The following is a 20,142-nucleotide window of genomic DNA, read 5'->3' as shown; positions in this document are numbered from 1 at the left end:
CAGTGCAGGGCTGGCACATGCACTGGTACGTGCTTTGCTTTACATCCCGCTAGAAAGGCTCTGTGAGGGGGAACCACATCCACCCCTCTCAGCCCAGGTACTGAGCCAAAGGAAGCCTTAATCCTCTGTCCCGCGACATGACAGTGTTTCAGACTGACTTAATGCAAATACAGATTAATGCAGCTTCTAGGCCCATCATCACTCCAAAGCTTCACACTCTTAGCTAGGGGAGAAATCTGATGGGCTTTAGCTCTCGCTTGCATGAGTAACGCTGTCCTCACCTGCCCTTGTGCCCTGATGGGGCTCCCCACCATTGTCACACTACAATTTGGCATGGGTGGCCGATGGGCAGGACTCAGCTCCTGCCACAGGGGAGGAGAAGGCTGCACCCCATGCACAGCAGCCTGTTGTTTCCGTGGCAGGCTGGATGCCCCTGGAACACCAGCATCAACAGCCGGATTCCAGGCACAGCAGCAGCCGGGGACCGTTCTGAGTTAATTTTCCCTTTGTTTTCCTGCGATCCGGGCTGACGCGCCGGCTGGCTGCAGGCCCTGCCAGGAGACAGGGAATCAATTACCCCCATGCCTGGGATTGAATTGCACTTGGCGAGCGACCAGGTGCTGTGGGCTCCTGCCCTGCAGCCCAGCGCGGGGACCAGGCGCAGCGCCTCTGTTCAACTGCAGGCAGTTGTCCAGGCGCAGGCGATCCGGCTGCGTTCCTCGCTCATTCCCATTCGGAAGGCTTCGGCAGCTTTCCTGCCCATGTCAAGATGTTAATGATGAAAAGCCCGCTGGTGTGTGACTGTGTGAATCAAAGTGCTCCATTTGAAAAGGCACTTCAGTAAGAATCAAACCTTTGCTGCACAGCCAGGGGGCTGAGCTGGTGGAGCCACCCAGATGGACATCAGGAGCTGGCTCTGATGTGCCCATGGAGCTGAGCAGCTCTCCCCATGCCTCCTGCACTGGGGACCTTGGGGAGGCACAGTGAGCAGCAGCCCCTTCACCCCCTCCGCACCCCATCAGCACTGATGCCCGGCAGGAGATGCTGACACTGCCTTTCCCAGGATGCTGAGAGGTAGAAGAGGACTTCCCAGTCCCGTACTGGGGAGGAAGGGGGATGCACACCTGGAAGCCCGATTCTGAGATGGCACAGGAGCATTGGCTGCTCTCAAATGCTGGTCCCAGCACTCAGAGGAGGAAGCCCCTGGGAGATGAAAGCCTCTGGGGCCCAAAGGCCACCCAGACAAGCTGCGCTTACGCACAAAGATCACAGGAGACACCGTGTGCCACCACCCTGTCCCGAGTGAATTTATGAGCTCCAGAATCAATACTCAAACACCAGCAAGTCCAGAGTGCAGGAAGAAGAGCAGAGAAGCAACAGCCCCAGCAGAGAGGGGACTTTGCCATGTGGGAATGACCACACGATCCTGCAAAACACCCGCGCCACGGCAGCAGCTAGGGAAGCACCATCCTGTTCTGTGAACCTTCCCAGCAGCCCAAGCACAGCTGCCCCATTCCATCTGTGGCTGTTAAGGTGGGACTTGCTCCTCTCATCCCAGCAGCTCCCCGGGACATTGCAGGGAACAAAAATCCTCCTTGGACCCAGCAACAGAGGTCTGGACGCTTTGGTTCCTCTGCCCTGAGGTTGCACAGCTCCTTTAGGAGGGGTCCTGCTGGCATTTGTCCCCCTCCTTTCCACCCTTGCAGTGGCAAAGAGCTAAGGAAAGCAAAGCAGAGGCACCAGCCCCGCATTTGTATCCCAAATGGGCTGTTTTAAATAGAAACCAAAGCCCAGGATGGAAAAGCTCCAAAACAAACCAATTTAGCACCCAGTGAACAATTTATAAGACAAACACTGTTTCTTCTCCTTCTGAACTAAATGCAGATGATTTATGGTCTCCTCAAGCCTGCTTGTTACCTGGAAGTCTGCCCCAGCTCCTTCCCAGCAGGTATGTCTGGGCTGCAGCTGCAGACCAGCAGCAGATAAGGATGTTTGGGCAGTGCTGGCTGGTGTGATCCCAGCTGCTCCATGACTCCCTTTTGTTAACCCTTATGATCAACTACGCAGCATCAATGACCCCGGCGCTTAGCAATGCAAAATGGCTTTTCTGCACAAATCCCTTGTCTGTCATTGACCATTTCCACAGTAACCTAGCTGTGACAGGCTGATGCCACCCCACCGACCCAGGCTGGCACCCCTGCATCCCTGCTGTTACCTGCGGAATGGACCAGAGCTGCCCCAACACCAGCATCCCGCAACGCGGCACCAGGCATCACAGTGCAGGGGCCACAGAGGGACCAGATTTAATTGAAACCCAGGGCTTTCATCAGGAACACGAATAACTGCAGGAGGCATGTTAGTGCTGTGAGGTAAGGGATATTTTGCCTGTTTTTTCTTAGCCTGCCCCATCCATCGCTGTCCAGCAATAAATGCCTCATTTTGGAACAGTCATTCTGGCTTTAAAGCCCAGCCCTTTGGACAATGGTTAAAATAAGACAGGTAACAGCAGACTCTACACTAGCCGAGGGCTGTTGAGCCTGCTGGCATTCCCAGATGGGATGCTGCTCTGCTCCAGGCAGGCAGAGTAGCTCTCAGTGGCTGTAGGCAGCCACTTGGGAGATAAAGTGCATGTGTGCATGATTGTGGGAAGTTGTTCATGAGCTGCCTTTCCTCCAGTAACTGGGATAGAGGGGACAAAGGGCAAAGTCTGCTCCTCCAGCAGGGAAAGGGCTGGTGGTGTTAGAGTTAATCACAGCCGCAGAGCATGGCTGCGGATCTGTGGGGAAGCCCTGTGGGAATCACCACCTGATTTACAGCAGACGGATGTCAGCATCACCTCAGCCTCCAGCATGTCTGCTGCTGCTGTGGCCACTGTCAGCCACACACCGCACTGTGCCAGCGCCAGCCACTGCTCTCTCCCATGTCACGAAGGGGATGGTGGCACCAGAGGGGTCCATGCACCCCACCATGAGGTCAGTGTGCTTCCAGGGCTGAGCAGTGCTGCATGGAGCAAGGCCAGCGCTGGGCATCTCCCCATGCAGTACCAAGAGGCAGTGAGACAGTCATGGAGGTACATTACAGCAGGAACACTGAGCTCCAATGCTCACGGTGAGCCATGAGCAGTCAAACACAGGGTCATGACCAGACTATTATTAGTATCACAACTTAAACACACACATCCAAGGGATGTGGGCACCTGGAGGAGCCGAAAGGGTTACTGATGGTTCAGCTGATACCCCTCAGTTATACCTATTCTGTAAGCATCAAGCAGGAGGCTCCTGCACAGCCCAGGCAGTGAGAGCTACCTACCTAAGCTACAGTGGGGAGGTTGTAGGGTTTTGAAGGGCCAGGCACAGCAGGACACCAGGACTTCAGCTGGGCAATGAGTGACCTCAGTGGGTGCATAAGAGGGACTATTACAGATGTTAGAGTCGACCCAGTACCCCCTGAAATGCAAAGCCTGGGTTTCGCCGATGAGGGGACAGTGGAGGCAGGGGGTGAGGATGAGCGCGGTCCTGCAGAGGTTACTGGGGTGTTCCTGCAGAACTGCTGACCAGGCACAGCAGCAAGAAAACAGCCTTGGAGGAACTGATGGGCCTGGTGGGAGGAAGTGCTAAAAATCCACCAGGAGAGGAGGCAGCAGGAGAGTCCTAAATGAACCCAGCACAATTACATCTGCGAGGCTACAGCTGAGATAGATAGCACAAGGACAGGGCTGCAGAGAGGGCTGAGGCTTAGAGACCTTGCAGGAGATGAGAAAACATAAAGGCAGCCATAAAGCAGCCCAGCTTCATCAGTCTCTTGGTGGGGAAAGTGATGAATGCAGGGGCAGCAAACCTGACCTACAGGCAAAGGCTTGCAGGGCTTGTGCAGATGCACCCTGTCTGGTTCAGGGAAGAGCTGGGTGCAGGGAGGCAGTGATGCTGAGAATACCCTGGAGCAGGTGCACAGCTTCCTGCCCGTGAGTCTGCCCAAGACATTAACAAACTGAGCAAAGGCCAACGGCTGATCTCCTTCTGCTGGACAAGAAGGCAGTAAAGCTCTTCCTGTACTGCTGACAGACCTTCTGAGGGGCCTGGGAGCCAGGAGAGACAGAAGGCTGCATGGGGTGAGGAAGGGTGTTGGGGCCTGAGCATGAGGAGCGATTACCAGAACCAGCACTGCACCACACAACAGCTATCAGGGGATGGGAGGATGATAACACACAGGACCAGGAGGGCACATACATCAGGGAATGGAAGGACTTCTCTATGGGCTGAAGGGGAGCATAACAGAAGCAGGGGGCGTGATACCTGAGAGCTGGCTTAATGGAGCCAGGGCCACCCATGCCAGGGCCACCCAGTGATCATTTCTCACATTCTGAACCTGACACCCCCTGTCCCATCATTTCCAGTTCATTCAATGGTCCTGCCTGGCTTTACAAGCTCCACAAGTGGTGCTGATGCACAACCCCCCACCAGTCCTCTCGACTACCTGCATCCAGGCATAGCCATGGACTGCTCTTCTCCATCCCTGAGCAGAGGCGAGATGCTGACCTGCCTCCAAAGGGCCCTGCTACTCACCTGGGCTGTGTAACACCAAGGACCCTGCTCAAACCACTGGGTAAGTATTTGGGTCACAACCAGAAGGCCACCATGCACTGCACACCCATGGTGTCAGCCCCTGCCTCTGCAGCACATGGAGCCAGGCAGGGGAGATGCCACAGACCACAAGCCCTGTGACCGCGATGTGGGTCCCTAGAGTCTCCAAGCAGATGCTCCAGCATGCACTGGTGTCCTGAACCCCTCAGAAGTGAGCACCAAGCCCCCAGCCACAACCTCCACACCAGCCCCTCTCCCCTGTGGTACCCGTGCCTACCTTGGCATCCAGGATGCTCGTCTCCACGCGGGCCACCCCCTGGTTCTCCCTGAAGAGCTGGATCTTGCTGACCTTGCTGAACTCTGACAGCACCGTGGTGAGGTTCGTCTTCAGGTCGATGACGTGGCTGATGCCGTGCCGGGGTCCCACCAGCAGCGTGGTGGCTGGCTGCTTCTCGTCCTGGCAGCACAAACACACGGAGAGACAGACGGACAGGGGTGAACAAATGCACCCTGGGGCTGCGCCTGGCTCTGCCCATGGAGCCAAACCAGCTGAGCTGGGTCCCAGGTGGCTGTTACAGAGCAGGAGGAGAAGCTGGCGCTGTGAATTCCCCATCCCTGAGCCTCTCTGAGAAGCTCAGAAGGGTGTGCAGGATGCCAAGCCTATTTAAATATAAAGCACTGAACTGAGTGTCCACATGAAATATTCAGGGCTGCCAGTGTCACTACACAGAAGTAGGAGCTTGTTACAAATCTGCCTGATCTGACATTGCCTCTGAGAGAAGGAGGCAGAGGAGGGAGTGAATGCATTTAGAAAAGCAGGAAGACTCAAGCCTTTGACTGAAAATAGAGATCTTTCTTGCTCTGGTCTGCCCAGGAAAGATGACCCTGCGGTGCTGAAGATGTGCCCTCCTGTCTGCAGGGGCTCTGAAGGCTTTTCTGGATGGGCTTGGACCCCAGCAGGGCAGAGCAAGAGACCAAAGGAAGCAGTTTCAGTGAGAGCCTCTCCTGCCCTGTTTCTTCCCTCCAGGACCAGTGCCAAGCACCTCCCAGCCCATTCTGCATTACCGTACCAGTCCCACTGTGTTGAAGAGGACGCCAGCAAAGGTGGGCAGCTCGTTCAGGATCCGCAGGTACTGCAGCTTCGCCTGGGCTGTGGAGACCTGACAAAACACATCACACAGGTGGTCACCATCAACATGAGAGAGGAGAAATGAGCCCCTAAGAATATGCAGCACATTGGCATGGGCTGTGCTGGCTGCCAGCCTGAGAGCTTGACATGCGGTGGAGGGACCAAGGCATCTCCCCTGGGCAGGTGCTGGGAGGTAACTTGGAGCAAAGGTAGACCGGGGAGGAGCCCAGATGCTTGATGTAAACCCCCAGGGGATGTATAATGCCCCTAAAGATGTATATGGGGCTATATAGCCCCCACCAAGGTATCTTTGATGGCTTCAGGGATGGAGGCAGTGGCTCAACAGCCTCCTCCAGAGCTTTCCAAGCCCAGAAGCAGAGATAACGATAAACACGGGCTTAACAGAGGTGTGCTGCTTTGGCCAAGCTGAGAGTTGGCTCCTGGCTGATCCCATTGCACCAATCCTCACTGCGGCCCCCAAAATCCAGATTCAGAAGTGGATTCAGGGGAGAGAGTGGTGCCTGGCTGTCACCCTGCGATTTATCCCCTATCCAACGGGACTTAAGCAGCAATCACAGGAGCCCCCAGGCAGCTGGGGACAACAGGATGTCCTGGGGCGCAGGGCACGGTACCACCACCAAGCCCTGAGGGTCGGACTCACCTTGGTGCCGCCAGGCTGGCTTTGGTGGGCTTTGAGCTGCTGCGAGAGGGATTTCCGGAGGCTCTTCTCCTTGATGAGCTGCAGGAGCGAGGGGGGCAGGAAGGGCTCCAGGCCCCACTCCTTCCTGCGGGAGGGAAGTCACCAACCAGCTCAGAGACCCACAGAGCAGGGATGCTGCCCGAGAGCATCCCTTCGCCATCAGAGGGAGCCGCAGCTGCACCAGGGCTTCCTCGGTGTCACAGCGGAGCCGTGGCAGTCCCCAGCCTGGGTCCCCAAGGGGATGGGACCCTCAGTTAGTGTCAAAGCCACCAGCACCGGGCCGGGGAACGCAGCAGTGTTCCCATTCACCATCCTGGTAAGGGATGCAGGGCGATTCCCCAAACCTCTTTTGGGGGCCATCTCCCCCCTTCCTCCCTGTGTACACTGGGCAAGGCCAGCCTGCTCAGACAGACTCCGTAGGGATTAAAGACCACTGGGAAGCACAGGAGAGCTGAGCCACGGCTGCATGGCTTGGTGACGGGCTGTGATTATGCAGGCAGCATGCTTTCTCCTTGCCTCGGATGCCAGGCAGAAAATCAGCCTGGGTTCCCATGGAAATGATCCTGGGCTCGCAGCAAATATCCTCACCAGCCCTGGTGAGGCTGCTGTGTAAAGATAGATGTCACTGTGTGAGGGTCTTACACAGCCCCATGGTGGGACCAGGGACTGAAGTCACTGTTCACAAGCCTGGGAGCCACTGGTCAGCTCCAGAGGGGCTCCCAGGGCATCACTTGGCACCCCAAAACGTTGCTGGGAGCACCCCAGTTAACAGGGACTGAGCCAGAGCACAGAGAGGGGACCCAGAGGGGGCTGTGCGGCAGCATGGGGACAGGGAGCAGGACTCACTCCACGTTCTTGAGGGAGACCTTCTGGCTGGGGCGGGTGGCCGAGACAGTGATGTAGATGTGGAGGGCAGCCAGCCCCAGCAGCATCTCTGGTTTGGGGTCTGTGCCGAAGCGCTCTCTGATCACATCATTGCGGCTCTGCAGGAGGGAGGAGAGGAGGCCTCAGTCATGGGGACGGAGTACCCATCGCCTGAGGGATGCTGTACAGGGCAGACTCATGGGCCATGAGCACCATCAGATCTCAGTTCTAGAGGAGAGTCCCCTACCTGGATGTACAGGTACTCGAATGCTGCAGGATCCCGGCGTAGCAGCTCCATCGGGTCCTTGGGGAAGAAGCTCACACGGAAAAGGCATCTCATGCCATGGTAGTGTGTCCTCTGTACAACCTGCGGCAAAGGGGAGCCGTGAGCCCAGGAGCCGTGTACATTCAGATCCTGTTATCCCAGGAACAGCCCAGCTTTCCTTGGTGTGACAGCTTTGCTTGGGGCTGCAGTGGTTTATGCCACCAACACTTCCAGCATGATCCCATTTTATCCCTGGTCCTGTGCAGCACCAGCTTCCTGGCTCTCCTGGGCAGGCCAAAGATGTTCCTGAATGCTGTCTGTAGCTGCACAGCTATAGCATAGAGCATCTTCACTGTGCTGTCAGGGTGGGATGGGTTCAACCCTGGTTATCTCCCTCTTTGGCTACCCTCTGCACCCTGAGCAGGCAGGACCATGCCAGAGGCAAGGGGAGGCTCCACCACCCCACAGCACAACCCCAGCCAAGCCCCACTCTGGTGGCAGAAGAGCCTCCCTGTGCCCGCCACCATCCCAGTGACCTTCCTGCACTTACGTGGGCCAGCGGCTGCTTGTCCTGGAGCAGCAGGAACCGGTGGCTCTGCTCCGGGCTGGAATACTCCAGGACCAGGGCAAAGTGCTCGATGTGCCTCAGGGACAGGCGGTCCTGCAATGTCACCATCACGTCCTGCAAACGCCATGGACAGGCTTGGGTGCAAGGCACAGGGTGGGAGCTGGCACCCCACTGGCAGCTCCTTCCTCCCTGGCACCGAGGGCCAGTGCAGGATGAGGTCATGGAGTGCAGAGAGGGGCTGCAGGGTGGTACCCAGCCACTGCCAGATGCAGGGATATCACAGCAAGAGGTGACCAGAAGCCAGACCTCCGGTAACACTGCGGTGTTTGGAGGCTGGAGGGAGCCGTCCCCTGGTGGGGATGCTCACAGGAGCATCCATCCTGCCTGGAGGGCAGCTTCACAGCAAGGGGGAAAGTTAGGAGCAGGATAAGGACAGCAAGACCTCATCCATGCCAGCTGCAAAGCGTGAGCCTGGGGAGGTGCAGGGGCCATCTATCATGCAGTGGCAGTTCACAGCCAGGCAAGCACCGCTGCGGTTCTTGTGCAAGGAAGCAGGAGACAAGGAAAAATGTATGAGGCAGGCGGGAGGAGAGGAGCATCACGGAGCCATGCGGAGAGCGGAGGGGCCCACCTTCACGGTGGTTCGGCCATCGAACGTGAAGGATTTGATCTGCCCGTTCTCCAGGAAAACCTTCAGCACATTAGGAATGAGGAGGAGAGCTTCTTTCTTCAACATGTCCTGGCACATGGGGCCGGCAGGAGGCGAGGCGAGAAGGATTGGGGGCACGGAGAGACAGAGGGAGGGAGGGGAGAGAGAATGAGCATCAGTGATGGGGCGGTTTCGGCATCCTCTGCTTCTCTGGGCTGATGTGCTAAGAGGCACATTTCCTTTGAAAACCCAGTGTCTGCAGATCCATCGGGAAGCAGCAGTTCAGAGATTGACACATTCACATCCCCAGCTCCCTGCAGCTGCAGCGGGAACAGAGCTTCCCATTCGGTCTGGCACATTCCAGATCCTGTCTCGCTCCCCTCCTGGTGTCCCAGAAGGGAGGGAATGGCCAGGATGGTTCAGAACCAAACCCTTTTCCTGACCCATAACCCAAGCCGAGCCCACCTGAACCCTGCCCATGCGCTGTGCAGGAAGGTGGGTGAAGGCTGATTTATTTAGCAAGAAGCGTTTCGATCAGATAACCACGTAATTGATTTGCTTAAAAATAGAATTTGCTACAAGCACTTTACAGAGTTGCATTTTCTGGTTTTGTTCTCTTCTTTTGCATGCTGCTTAATAAAACCTTCCTGCAATTAAGAGATAATGGCGCTGGGCTGCAATGCTGCTGCAGCGTAACAGCTTCCATTGCCACACAACACCCTGGTCACCCTGCCCCATTCATGGGTGCTCCTGAAAAGCCTTTGGCACCAGGGTGGAAGCCACAGACTTTCCTTATGGCAGGCATTGGATGTCACCATTGGGTGCCCAGGGGGATTTGGATGGGACCAGGTTTCCGAGGACAGCTCCTGAGGCTCTATCCAGAGGATGTCCCCCCAGCACCATGAGTGTGCCCGAGGGCATCCCTGGGCTGCTCCCACTATGGAGCCCAGATCAGGGCAGAGGAGCCCTGTGCCCCCCAGGCTGTCTCAAGGGGGTGAAACCCAGACGAAGGCAGGGCAGGACTTACTGGGTCTGTGTCGCCAACTGTCACCTGCTCTGAAAACCGGACCTTGGCCGGGTTGGATCTGAGCTTCGCCTTCTTGGCTGCGCTGATGAAAGCAGATTTGGGAGACTGGAAAGAGAGCACCGGGTAAATCACCTGCCTGCCCTCAGTAGCGTGGGGGAAGCCAGACATAGGGCCCAGAGAAAGCTAGCATGGGGATGGGGAGCGGGCAGCAAACCATGAAATGGGGTTGGGAAGAAAATCCCCTCCACTGTGCTTGTACAGCGCTGCAGGCAGCGCCAGGATGATGAGCAGCAGCCCCTGAGGTCACACCAGCACCCTCAGTGTGATGGGGGGCCTGCACCCCCAGTGCCTGGCACCCTCTGTGCAGGCTGATCTCCAGCACACAGAAGCCAGGGCTTGCTCGGAGGCATGGGTTTGGATGTGAGAGATGAGCACTGCTGTCAGCTGAGCAGGGCCATGAGGAAAACAGAGCTCTTATGGAGCCCAGCACTGATGGAGCAGCGCTAGGCGCTGGCATCTCCCTCACAGAGAGAAGCGAAGCGCTCCCACTTATCTTCACCAACATCAAAGGGCTCAGTAGAGCCGAAACGATGCCCTGCCAACCACTGCTGCTTCGTGACAGTTCAGTCTGCTCCAGTGCCACTGGTGCTGAGCCCTAGGGCACCAGTGCCGCCGCCTGCTGCACTGCTTATGGCTGAGCCAGCCAGGAATGGCACATCCCGATCTATCGCCCCTGGCATGGTGGATCACTTCAGACATGAGTGCCCTCAGCAAACTGCATGGGTCTGGGGACATTTTTCCTCCCTTCCTTCCTACTTCCTTGCAGTGACAAGGGCAGGGATATGGCTGCATGGCCACACCAACCCTGCAGGGCCATGGCAGCACTCAGACCCAATAGCTTGGAAGAGCCTTGGTGTGGTGGGACACCAGCCCAACACCTCAGCTGAGCTCCCCAGGGCCTCCAGAGATCCCACCTCAGTCTCCCAAATGGCTCTTATCCCCTGTCCTGGCTCCCCTGGGGCTGGTCATGGCCCCTCCAGTCTCACCTGGTGGGTGTGCAGGACCGTGAGGATGATGAAGTCCTTGGCCTTCCTGCAACAGAAAGGAGAGATGAAGGTGGATGGGACCTCATGGTGGTGGACCTCAACACATGCATTTGGCTATCAAGAGAGAGCATCCCACCCTTCCCAGCCCGGTGGCGGCCGTGATCTTTGTGGTGTCCTTTGGGTGCTTGGTAACATTGCTGTGGGTGCTCTCCCAGTGCTGTCCATCTCTTGGTCATCTGGGAACAGGTACAGCACTTGCCCCAAGGCACTCTCCCTGCTCAGACTGAGGCTTCCCCATCCCAGCAGTTACCACCACCAGTGACAGAGCAGCCTGGGGATGTGCATTGACCAGCCCAGCACGAGCCCCCTCCCCTGCACAGAGGCAATGCAGGATGAACATCGTCCTCACCTGACAAGCTCAATGAATCTCTCTCTGGGGGCTTCGCTCACATCCTCATCATTGATGGCCAAGATCTGGTCTCCTGGCAGGAGTTTATCCTCAGAGGGGCCACCTGCCAGGAGAGATGGTCAGGGCCAGCCCAGGCATCCCGGGCTGCGGGGCTGGGTTGAGGCAGGAGGGTCCCAAGCAACCCCAAAGCCTGTGGCCCACCGAAGGGGACAGCAACCCATGGAGGGGTCCCACCAAGGGAAGGTGCCGCCTCGCGCACAGACCCCCCCCCACCGCACACCCTACCTGCTGCCACCGAGCGCACCACCACCGGCCTCTCGCTGCCGGCCACGAAGCCGAACCCGTAGCAGGGGTGGCGCTGGACCGTCACCTGTCGGAGCGTGTCCGAAGGCAGCTGCCCACATTCCATATCATCGCCGCCGCGCTCCTCCGGCATCACATGTCAGCGCTGCAGGGCAGAGGGCAGGCTGTAACGCACCCCGGCACCCCCCGCTCACCCCAGTGCCGCAACTCCTGCGTCTCTGGTGCGTGCTGGGGCATGCACAGACACCCCCGTCCAACCTTGCAGAGGGGCACTGCACCAGCCGCTTGGGCAGGGGGATATAGGACAAGAGGTATCAGCTTCAAGCTGCACCAAGGAAGGTTTAGGTTGGATGTTAGGAACGGTGTCTTCCCCAAAGGGTGCTCAGGGATTGGAACAGGCTGCCCAGGGCAGTGGTGGGGTCACCATCCTTGAAAGCGCTCACAAAGAGTGTAGGTGGGGCCCTCAGTGCCATGGGTCAGTGGTGGCCTTGGCAGTGCTGGGGTCAAGGTGGGACTTGATCTTAAAGATCTTTTCCCACCTAGTTGATTCTATGATTCTGTACTCATGGAGATACCCCCCCAGGGTAAACCATGGCATCCTCTCCCAGCGTCTCACCAGCCTGTCCTTGTCCCCACACCTCACTTCCTTAGAGGGCAGATCTGTGCGGGATAAACTCCTGGTGGTGTGACTCTAGCCATTACCTGGGGGATGCCACCAGGATGCAGAGGGGGTGCAGTCCTGGCATGGCTGGAGTGTCATCTCTCTGCCTGTTCTGCAGAGGTTTGCAAGCAAACACAAGGGTTGGCTTTTTCATGCCATGTAACAGAGCTCCACAATATCTGAGATGTGGACACAAGTTCAGCCAGTCTAAAACCAGGATTAAGGCCGGTTCAGCCACGGCTGTTGGCACTATGGCACAGTCTGTGCAGCCAGCCTCAGGACTCTTTGAAGCACTGACAGCCAGAAGATAGGAAGACCCAGGGCAAGGTCATGCCAAACCTGCCCTTTGCATCCCAGAGCAATGCCAGCCATGGCTCCAGGCCACTTGGCAGGGCTGCGAGCCTGCTATCAGGGTGCAATCCCAGCACCGTTGGGATGGCAGTACAGCACAGAGAGATGGCAACGTGCATGGCCACAACCAGAAAAACAAAGTGATGAACACGCCATTGTTTCTGTGCTGCTCATCGCTTCTTCCTGTCCAGACTATTTAGCCTGCTTAAAAAAAGATCTTTCTTGTCCTTTTGGCAACACATCAATTGTCCCGTCTCTTATCAGGTTAGGATTTGACGCATCATCCATCTAATGCAATCTGTCTGCACTTCCCACACCCCCTGCCTGCTCCCAGCACCGCACATTAGCATCCACTGCAGTGGGAAGAAGGACGGCACACGGGGCTGAAAGAGAACAGGAGCTTCTTTCACAACAGGAGAAGCTGTGGCTGCCCCATCCCTGGCAGTGTTCAAGGCCAGGTTGGACGAGGCTTGGAGCAAGCTGCTCTAGTGGAAGGTGTCCCTGCCCGTGGTAGGGGTTGGAGCTGGATGAACTTCAAGGTCCCTTTCAACACAAACCATGCTGGGTTCTTACCTCTCCACGTGAGCACACGTGCAGCTTTGGGGAGCACGTCACTGCCAGGAAAGACAGTCCAGTGCTGCCCCTGATCCTCAGCTGAGCTGTGCCAACATCCTTTAAGGGAGTAGGGTCTGTCCCTGTCCCTGCTTCCTTGTCTCCCACGAGAGCCAGGAGACCTCAAGCATCGGGTGCCTTTCCCTGGAGTCAGGGATACAGCGCTGGCTGTGGATGAGTGGCACTCTGTGGTGATGGGATGCCACCACTGCCCGGCCCACACTGACCCATCCCTGCTGCCCAGCCAGATGGGTACCTGCGGCTTTCCCCTCCCTCATGTGGCATCACATGGCTGGAGAAGCAAAACTGAGACCCGTGGAAGGGATGCTGAGGAGCAGAAGGATGCGGGCATCTCCTGGTGTGTGTGTGTGGGGGGGGGGTCCCGCTCCCACCAGGAGTCCCAGTTGTGGTGCAGCACCTGGAGGAGCGGACTGCAGGGCTGGATCCATCACCGGGAGCGTGCAGCTGCAGGGCAGCGCAGGCAGGACCGTCTCCCCTGCGGCTGGCTCCGCACCGCGCCATTAGCTGCTCTGCTGCTCCCATGAGCATTCAAACGAACAGCAGCAACAACAAAAACATCACACGATTCACCCAATTTTCTCAAACGCGCATTATCTGAAGCCATTGTCTGCAGCTGAAAAGGGGACTGAATGCAGCGCCGTGTCTCCACACGCCTGGCGTGGCCAGGGGAACGCCTGCTGCTTGCAGAGATGGAGCTGGCTGCCAAGAGACAGCACAGACACCATGAGAGCTGCTGGCTTCTCATGGGAGGACTGCCCCTTCTCCAAACTGCCCACAGTAACTCCTGCCCCCTCATCCAGTCAAACCCCCCCAGGGCATGAACATGGGGATGAACCACAGGGCTCAAAGCACTGGGATGCTTCAAGGATGTGACTGAGCTCAGTGCGATTGTTGTGGGGAAACCAGGGCAGGTGTTTGCCCAGCAAGTCACAGCCAAGTGGATGACAAATCCCAGCATACAGCTGTCCAGTTAAAGCTGTCGTGTCCCCACATCTGTCCTGCTCTGTGCAGTTTGGGTGTGGGTCTCACCACCGCTCCTCCCCTTGCTCAGCTGAATTACCATCAGGAAAGGTTAGCAGGGAAATCTTTGCGGCTTAAATGGACAAAAGGAAAGAAAGCACACCTCTTCTTAGCCACAATCAGCCTGCCAGAGGGAAGAGGGGAATAAAGAGCTGGATACCATCAGTAAAACTCTTTACCAGGCTCTTAAGCTGCTCCTCTCCTGATAAGACTTCCACACTGCAGATGCATTACCAGGAAATTAAATAAAAGAGGACCCAAGCCCTTGTAAGCAGGATTTACCCACTCGTGGAGCAGCAGTATCGTGCTCAGCAGCAGGTACAACATGCCTTCTCTGGGCTGTGGCTCTCAACAGCCTTCCCACAGCAGCTGGCCCCTGCTGAGCCTGGGGCATGACCAGAGCAAGAGGTGGGAGGAAACCAGCATCAGGTAATGCTCTCCCTAACACTGGTGACTACACCTTGGCTGCCCCCCAGGAGCCATTGCTTCCCTGAAGCCTGTTTTGTGTGTTTCTTCTTCCAATTCCTCAGCAGAGAAGTGCACTGGGGTGAACATCTCTTGCAATGAAAATGGCACAAGGGAAAATGGACTTGCCAGGAGAAGCTCCCTGTGGCCAGCAGCAGCAGGAACCCGTGGATGTGCCCCTGTGGGAGATGTCTGCTCCCCATCTGGCTTTTCACTGTGTCTCAACTGACACAGCATGAAGACACCCCCTCTCCTGGGGCTTGGACACTTCTGTGCTCAGAGCTTAGACACCGACATAGTCACTGCTACCCAGCTCCATCTGGTCACTCCGCACCACAATGGGGATGTGCCTTTAGCTTCCTGAGCACCTTCAGACCCCCATGCTACAGAGCAGGCTGAATCCAGAGCCCTCATTCCCATCCAGACAGATAAAGGCAGAGCAAGAGTTACTCCAAAAGCTAACATGTATGTCTTTAACATCCTACTGCAATGAATCCCCACTCCCTCTGAGCACTGGTTTCCTCCCTTTGCTTGTAGTGCTGAGTGTCCATCCCTGCTAGTGGGAAAAGACACCAGAACAAACCACTGCCACCTGACTGGGAGAAGCAATGGTCTCTATGTACCCAGAACACATGCACCATTTGCAGCTGCCTTTAAAAAGGATGGAACCACATGGAAACACATTCTGCAGGTGAAGAAGAGCTGAAAGCAGCTCCTAGGAAGGGGAATGGGTACAGAAAGGTCTTGAGCCCGCTGCGGAGGGGCAGTTTGCACAGATGGGCTGCAGGGCTGGGTGCCAGCTCTTCTCCCTCTTCCTCTGCTGCCATGAACACCCTGAGAACAAACAGAGCTTGTGGATTCCACTGCAGAACCATGCCCAGCTCCTCCATCTGCCGGGCTGCAGTTGGTGAGCGGCTTGCGAGGCGTGTGGGATCCTGAGCACGTGTGGCAGTGGCAGGAAATGCCGGGGAACAGGCCAAGAAGTGTTTTTATGGGGAGCATATGGCAGCTCCAGCCTCAGATGCTGGTTTCCATCTCAGACAGAGCCTGCAGGGCTGCCAGGGTGCATGGGGACCAATGGCAGGGGCACAGGCAGAGCTGGGATCCACTGCGATGTGCAGCTCTGCTCCATCAGCCCCACACTTCTGCACCCAGCAGGTACCCAGTCACCTTGGAAGCTGCCATTTGGACCATGTTAACACATCAGAAGTCCCCACCAAGGGCAAAGAGATGCTGCACTTCCAGACCCCCATGAGACTGCTCAGCCGTGCTTATGCGCAGTGGTTGATGGCTCAGGAAAGGCTGCCCTTGCTTTAGCAGCAGTTAATGCTGGCTGAAGAGTGCTGGACCAAGGGGTGCCAGCCTGGCTGAGACCAACACTAACAGCCGCAGAATGACCCAGACCTTCACAGACCCAGCCTGGAGACCTGCAGTGTACAGCTCTGCCATATGGCCCAGGGCTTTAACCCGTGCTCCAGCTCGGATCTGCTCTCAGCATTAGGAAGCAATTTAAAACTCAGCAGAGCAATTCAAAAGGTTTCCTTTGCTGCTGGCGCTGGGTCTGCCCTGAGCTGGCAGGTACACCAGGTATGCTGCTGGTACAGAGGCTGGGTGCCAGATAGCAACTGTGAGGGCAAAAATACCCTGTGCTTTCAGCACAGGAGCAAGCGGATGGCGAGCAGCATTCCCCAGCACGGCTGGAGCTGAACTGCCAAAGGCAGCTGTAAATAACAAAGGCATAGCCAGGCTCTAGGCAGCAGCCACAGCTCTGCTGCTCAGCCTGCAGCCTTTCAAACAGCCCTGGCACCCCTGCTAGGGATAAGAGGGATGGAGGCCAGGTGGGAATGCCAGGACCTATGATACCACAGGGGTGGCTGAGAGGGATGGAGAGGGGCTCAGCCCTCCCTAGCAACAAGTGGGACCAGCCCAACTCAGTGCTGCATCTTGAGGGTGAGAGAGGCCATTCCCAAAGGAATGCCGCTTGTTAATGGAACATGAGCACAGCTAACAAAGACCATGCACCCAACCTAACACAGGGAGAAAGTGTCCTGAAACAAGCCCTGTGAGACAGCCAAAAGTACCACTGGGAATCTGAAGCCAAACCTGAATCACACCTTCCACAGGCAAACACAAACATGGTCTTCCCCCTCTAAGACTTGGGCTCTCCAGCCTAGAAAGGATAAGAGGAAGAGGGACTGTGATGGGGACCCTAAAACCAGCCTGACATGGGGCAAGGAGCTGGCACTGCATGAGAACTGGAGGAGGTTTAGCATGTGGAAAAGGCAGGACTTGGCCACCCAAGAGCAAGTTAATCCCTGGAGCCCACTGCTCCAGCGAGGGGAGACTGTAAATCCAATTGGGTTTGAAAAGCAATTTCCAGCTACTAAAGCCAGAGGTCCCCAGAATTCCCATGCTATAATTTGTCAAATCCTGTGAGAGTTGACACCAGGAAGTGTGTGATCAGGATGAGCCCTCTCCCTCAATACACAGTGGGAAGGGCATGCTGTGTCCCGGCACAGCGAAGGGACACGTACCCACCTGTGTGTGTCAGGCCACTGGCATGGGCTCCCCGGGGCACGTGTGAATGTGGCAGAGATGGGACCCCACTTGCATGCGCCAGGTACAGTCAGGAGGTACCAGGGCTCCAGGGCAGGCGTTTGGCAGCGGCACCACGGGGCATTGGGTACCTGCAGGAGCAAAGGATGCTGAGCGCGAGATGGAAGAGAGCCTCCACTGTGTCTGCACACACACAAACTGGGAGAGGTTGGGGTGCTGAGCACCCTGTCTGAATGCCCCCCAAAGACAGTGGGTTGCTTCATTTATGCAGGTTTTCTGACTGTTGCAGCCGCTGTTCTCATGTAAGTGTGAATTGTTTTTACCTGGGGACTCCCACCATTTTCTCTTCCAGTTTTCACTTGGATTTTTGGCTATTTAAGGGCCTTTTTTCCCCTCACTTCGCTGAGGAAGAGGATCAAAGCAAAATCCTTTAGCAACAGGGTCAGGCCCTAAGGCTCATGCTCCTGCCTCACTCAGCAGCAGGCAGGGGAGCTGCTGCCCTGGGGCTGGAGGAGAGGGACCTGGGACAGGCAGAGCTTCCTTCATAGTGCTCAAACCAACCTGCCTGCAATGAGTGAGGGTGAGTAAGAGGAAAGCCCATCTCTTCTCTAGCGCATTGAGCACGTGTCCTGAGCACGGGCTGCAGAGGGATAATGTTTTTAGGATATTTTTCCTTCCCTTTGTGGATCCCCAAGCAGCTGGGCACTAATCTAGGGCCTGGGAGAAACTGTTTTCCAGCCCCTGCTCTGCTTCCGTTCACCACAGTGACTATGGGCATGTTACCTTGGTCCTCTCCTCTGCGGTGCTCCACTGGTGTCAGCAGGCAGGAGCCCCCATGCCCTGGGGAAGGCGTTACAGACCCAGAGGGATCTTTATCTCTGTGAGGACTATAGGAATACAGTAAACAGACAGTCAACACCGGGCTAAAATGAGATCAGCACGTAAGAGGATTAATCAGAGATAAGGAGAGATGGAATAAAATTTGCAGTGCTTTTCTCCCTTATTTGTGTGACGCTTCAGCTGCCTGATGGGGGCTTGGACTGACACCAATACCCCACCGCTGCTCTCTGCGGCTCCGTTACTGCTGCTGATGGAACCACTCAGCCTCTGCGTTCCCCGATTTCAACCCTGGACACCTTTGCACTGTGTTCCCTTTGCTTTCTGGTGGTCCTGGAGACAAACAGTCGGCCCCATGGGGAGGAAGGGGCTTACAGCAGGCAACGGGTGCCAGCCCCAGGAGCTCCTGCCCCTCTCATGCTGCTATGGGCAGCTTGAACCCAAATGGAGACTTTCCTGCAGGAGACAGCAAATACACACGAAGTGTCCCCAGAACCTTGTGTTCCTCAGGGGCAGCAGGACAGCTCCCTCCATGCCTGGCACCGGGAGAAATCTATTGCAGCATAGAGAGTCCAGAGGGGAGTTAAACAAAGAGAGGAGATTTACAGGTGCTTTATATCCCATTAGTGAGAGGGTGCAGCCTGCATGCCCTGCCAGGAGGCTGTCAGCCCCTTGCCCCCAGCGCCACAGAAAGAGGCTTCAGAATACGATCAAGCGCTTCTGGCTCTCATGAATCACAGGGCTCTCGCTCTGGATTTACAGAGAGCACTTTGCTCAGCTGATGACTTGCTGGAGGTTTTGGGGACTGGTCTCTCCACCCAGCACAGCGCACAGAAGAGCAGTGCGGGGACCTGGAGCAAGGGATGCCAGCAGAGAAGGCAGGATGGCAGAGGGGACAGCAACATCCCGAGCTCAGAAGGCTTCGTGACAGGGACTGTCCCACTAAGCCCCAATACTGTCACCAGAGCTACTCAGGAACCAGCTTGCAGGAGGTGACAAACAGCACCATTGAGTCCCCTCCACTCCTGCCCTTTTCTGGATCCCTTTCCGGTCTCTGAGGCTCAGTAAAGCTCTTGAGTCAGATAAAGGCAAACCCATTAAAACACAGAAAAAGGAGCAGGGGAGCCTTTGAGCACGACTCTTTCAGCCTGGGGCTGCCAGCATCTCTAGCTTCTCTATAATCTCTTTATAACCTTCTCTGGGCTCTCCTGCCTGTGCCAGCGCTGCTCCTGCGGGTGCAGGGTGAGGAGAGGACCCTGCAAGCTGCAGCACACTTCCAGGTAGCCAGCCCTATATTTAGAGACAAACCTGCCTACGTGTACTCTGCTTCCTACACGTGCGTACACAAACGGTGCAGCCTCGGGAGACGGCATCTCTGCTGACAGGAGGCACGTGCCTCTCACCAGCACACACATCACCTGGAGGAGCTCACCTGGGGAAGCAGCACGGGCATGGGGACGCAGTGGTGGCACAACATGACACGGGTGCCCCAGGGTCCCCGAGGGATGCACACAAGTGCGCTTCCCCATGGGATGCGGGCACACGTGGTCCCCTGTGGGATGCAAGCATTCATGGTCTCCCGTGGGATGCAGGTACACATGGTCCCCTGTGGGATGCAAGCATTCATGGTCTCCCGTGGGATGCACACACAGAGTCCCCTGTGGGACACAGGCACGGGTGCTGGGAAGCCCAAGGGACCTCCTCTTCCACCAGGCCAAATGCCACCCAAGAACCTGCCTACAGCACAAATCCCTGCTGGCCACACAGCAGCTGCCTCCCCGTGGCACACACAGCCCCATGCTCTGCCAGGGCTCCCAGGCACGCCACCAAGGTGGCACTCACTCAGCTGTGGCCGAAGAAGGAAAGAGGGTGCCGGGGCAGGCTTTTTGGTCCCCGTATTACCAAAATCACCAATAAGAGCTCATCACACCCATGCCCTGCACACACCCATGGCATCTGGAGAGCACTGGTAATGCAGAGAAATGAAACACCAACAGGTTTCTGAACTAAACCAAACCAAATCAAATGAAACCACTTATAAATTATCAGTCTCATAGGTTTACCTTCCCCTGTCAGGTG

At 56.6% G+C, this 20,142-nt stretch overlaps 1 protein-coding gene and 1 long non-coding RNA gene across 5 annotated transcripts in view; both read right to left on the bottom strand.

Annotated features, from left to right (window-relative positions):
- LOC130610063 (uncharacterized) overlaps positions 1–20,142 on the bottom strand; it is a 138,404-nt gene that overhangs the window by 58,635 nt on the left and 59,627 nt on the right. The gene's annotated exons all lie outside the window — the stretch shown is intronic.
- FRMPD3 (FERM and PDZ domain containing 3) overlaps positions 1–20,142 on the bottom strand; it is a 52,354-nt gene that overhangs the window by 13,532 nt on the left and 18,680 nt on the right. For 2 of the 4 annotated variants that reach the window (XM_057429611.1, XM_057429613.1), the window contains exons 2-14: positions 18,010–18,113; positions 17,209–17,357; positions 11,523–11,685; positions 11,238–11,340; positions 10,829–10,874; positions 9,783–9,887; positions 8,738–8,845; positions 8,089–8,220; positions 7,521–7,640; positions 7,256–7,392; positions 6,371–6,494; positions 5,651–5,740; positions 4,858–5,037 (exon numbers count right to left, since the gene is read on the bottom strand). In XM_057429611.1, coding sequence (XP_057285594.1) covers positions 4,858–5,037; positions 5,651–5,740; positions 6,371–6,494; positions 7,256–7,392; positions 7,521–7,640; positions 8,089–8,220; positions 8,738–8,845; positions 9,783–9,887; positions 10,829–10,874; positions 11,238–11,340; positions 11,523–11,673 — 1,296 coding nt within the window. In that variant the 5' untranslated portion in view covers positions 11,674–11,685; positions 17,209–17,357; positions 18,010–18,113. Of the gene's footprint in view, positions 1–4,857; positions 5,038–5,650; positions 5,741–6,370; positions 6,495–7,255; positions 7,393–7,520; positions 7,641–8,088; positions 8,221–8,737; positions 8,846–9,782; positions 9,888–10,828; positions 10,875–11,237; positions 11,341–11,522; positions 11,686–17,204; positions 17,358–18,009; positions 18,114–20,142 lie in introns of those variants that run through there. The other 2 variants (XM_057429612.1, XM_057429614.1) reach the window with 2 other exon arrangements.

This window comes from Pezoporus wallicus, unplaced genomic scaffold (genome assembly GCF_028554395.1).
Source record: "Pezoporus wallicus isolate ANWC-B61680 ecotype Strahan unplaced genomic scaffold, APGP_CSIRO_Pwel_v1 contig_14159, whole genome shotgun sequence".
In the NCBI taxonomy this organism is placed as follows: domain Eukaryota; kingdom Metazoa; phylum Chordata; class Aves; order Psittaciformes; family Psittacidae; genus Pezoporus; species Pezoporus wallicus.
This window is presented reverse-complemented; position numbering and strand designations above follow the sequence as displayed.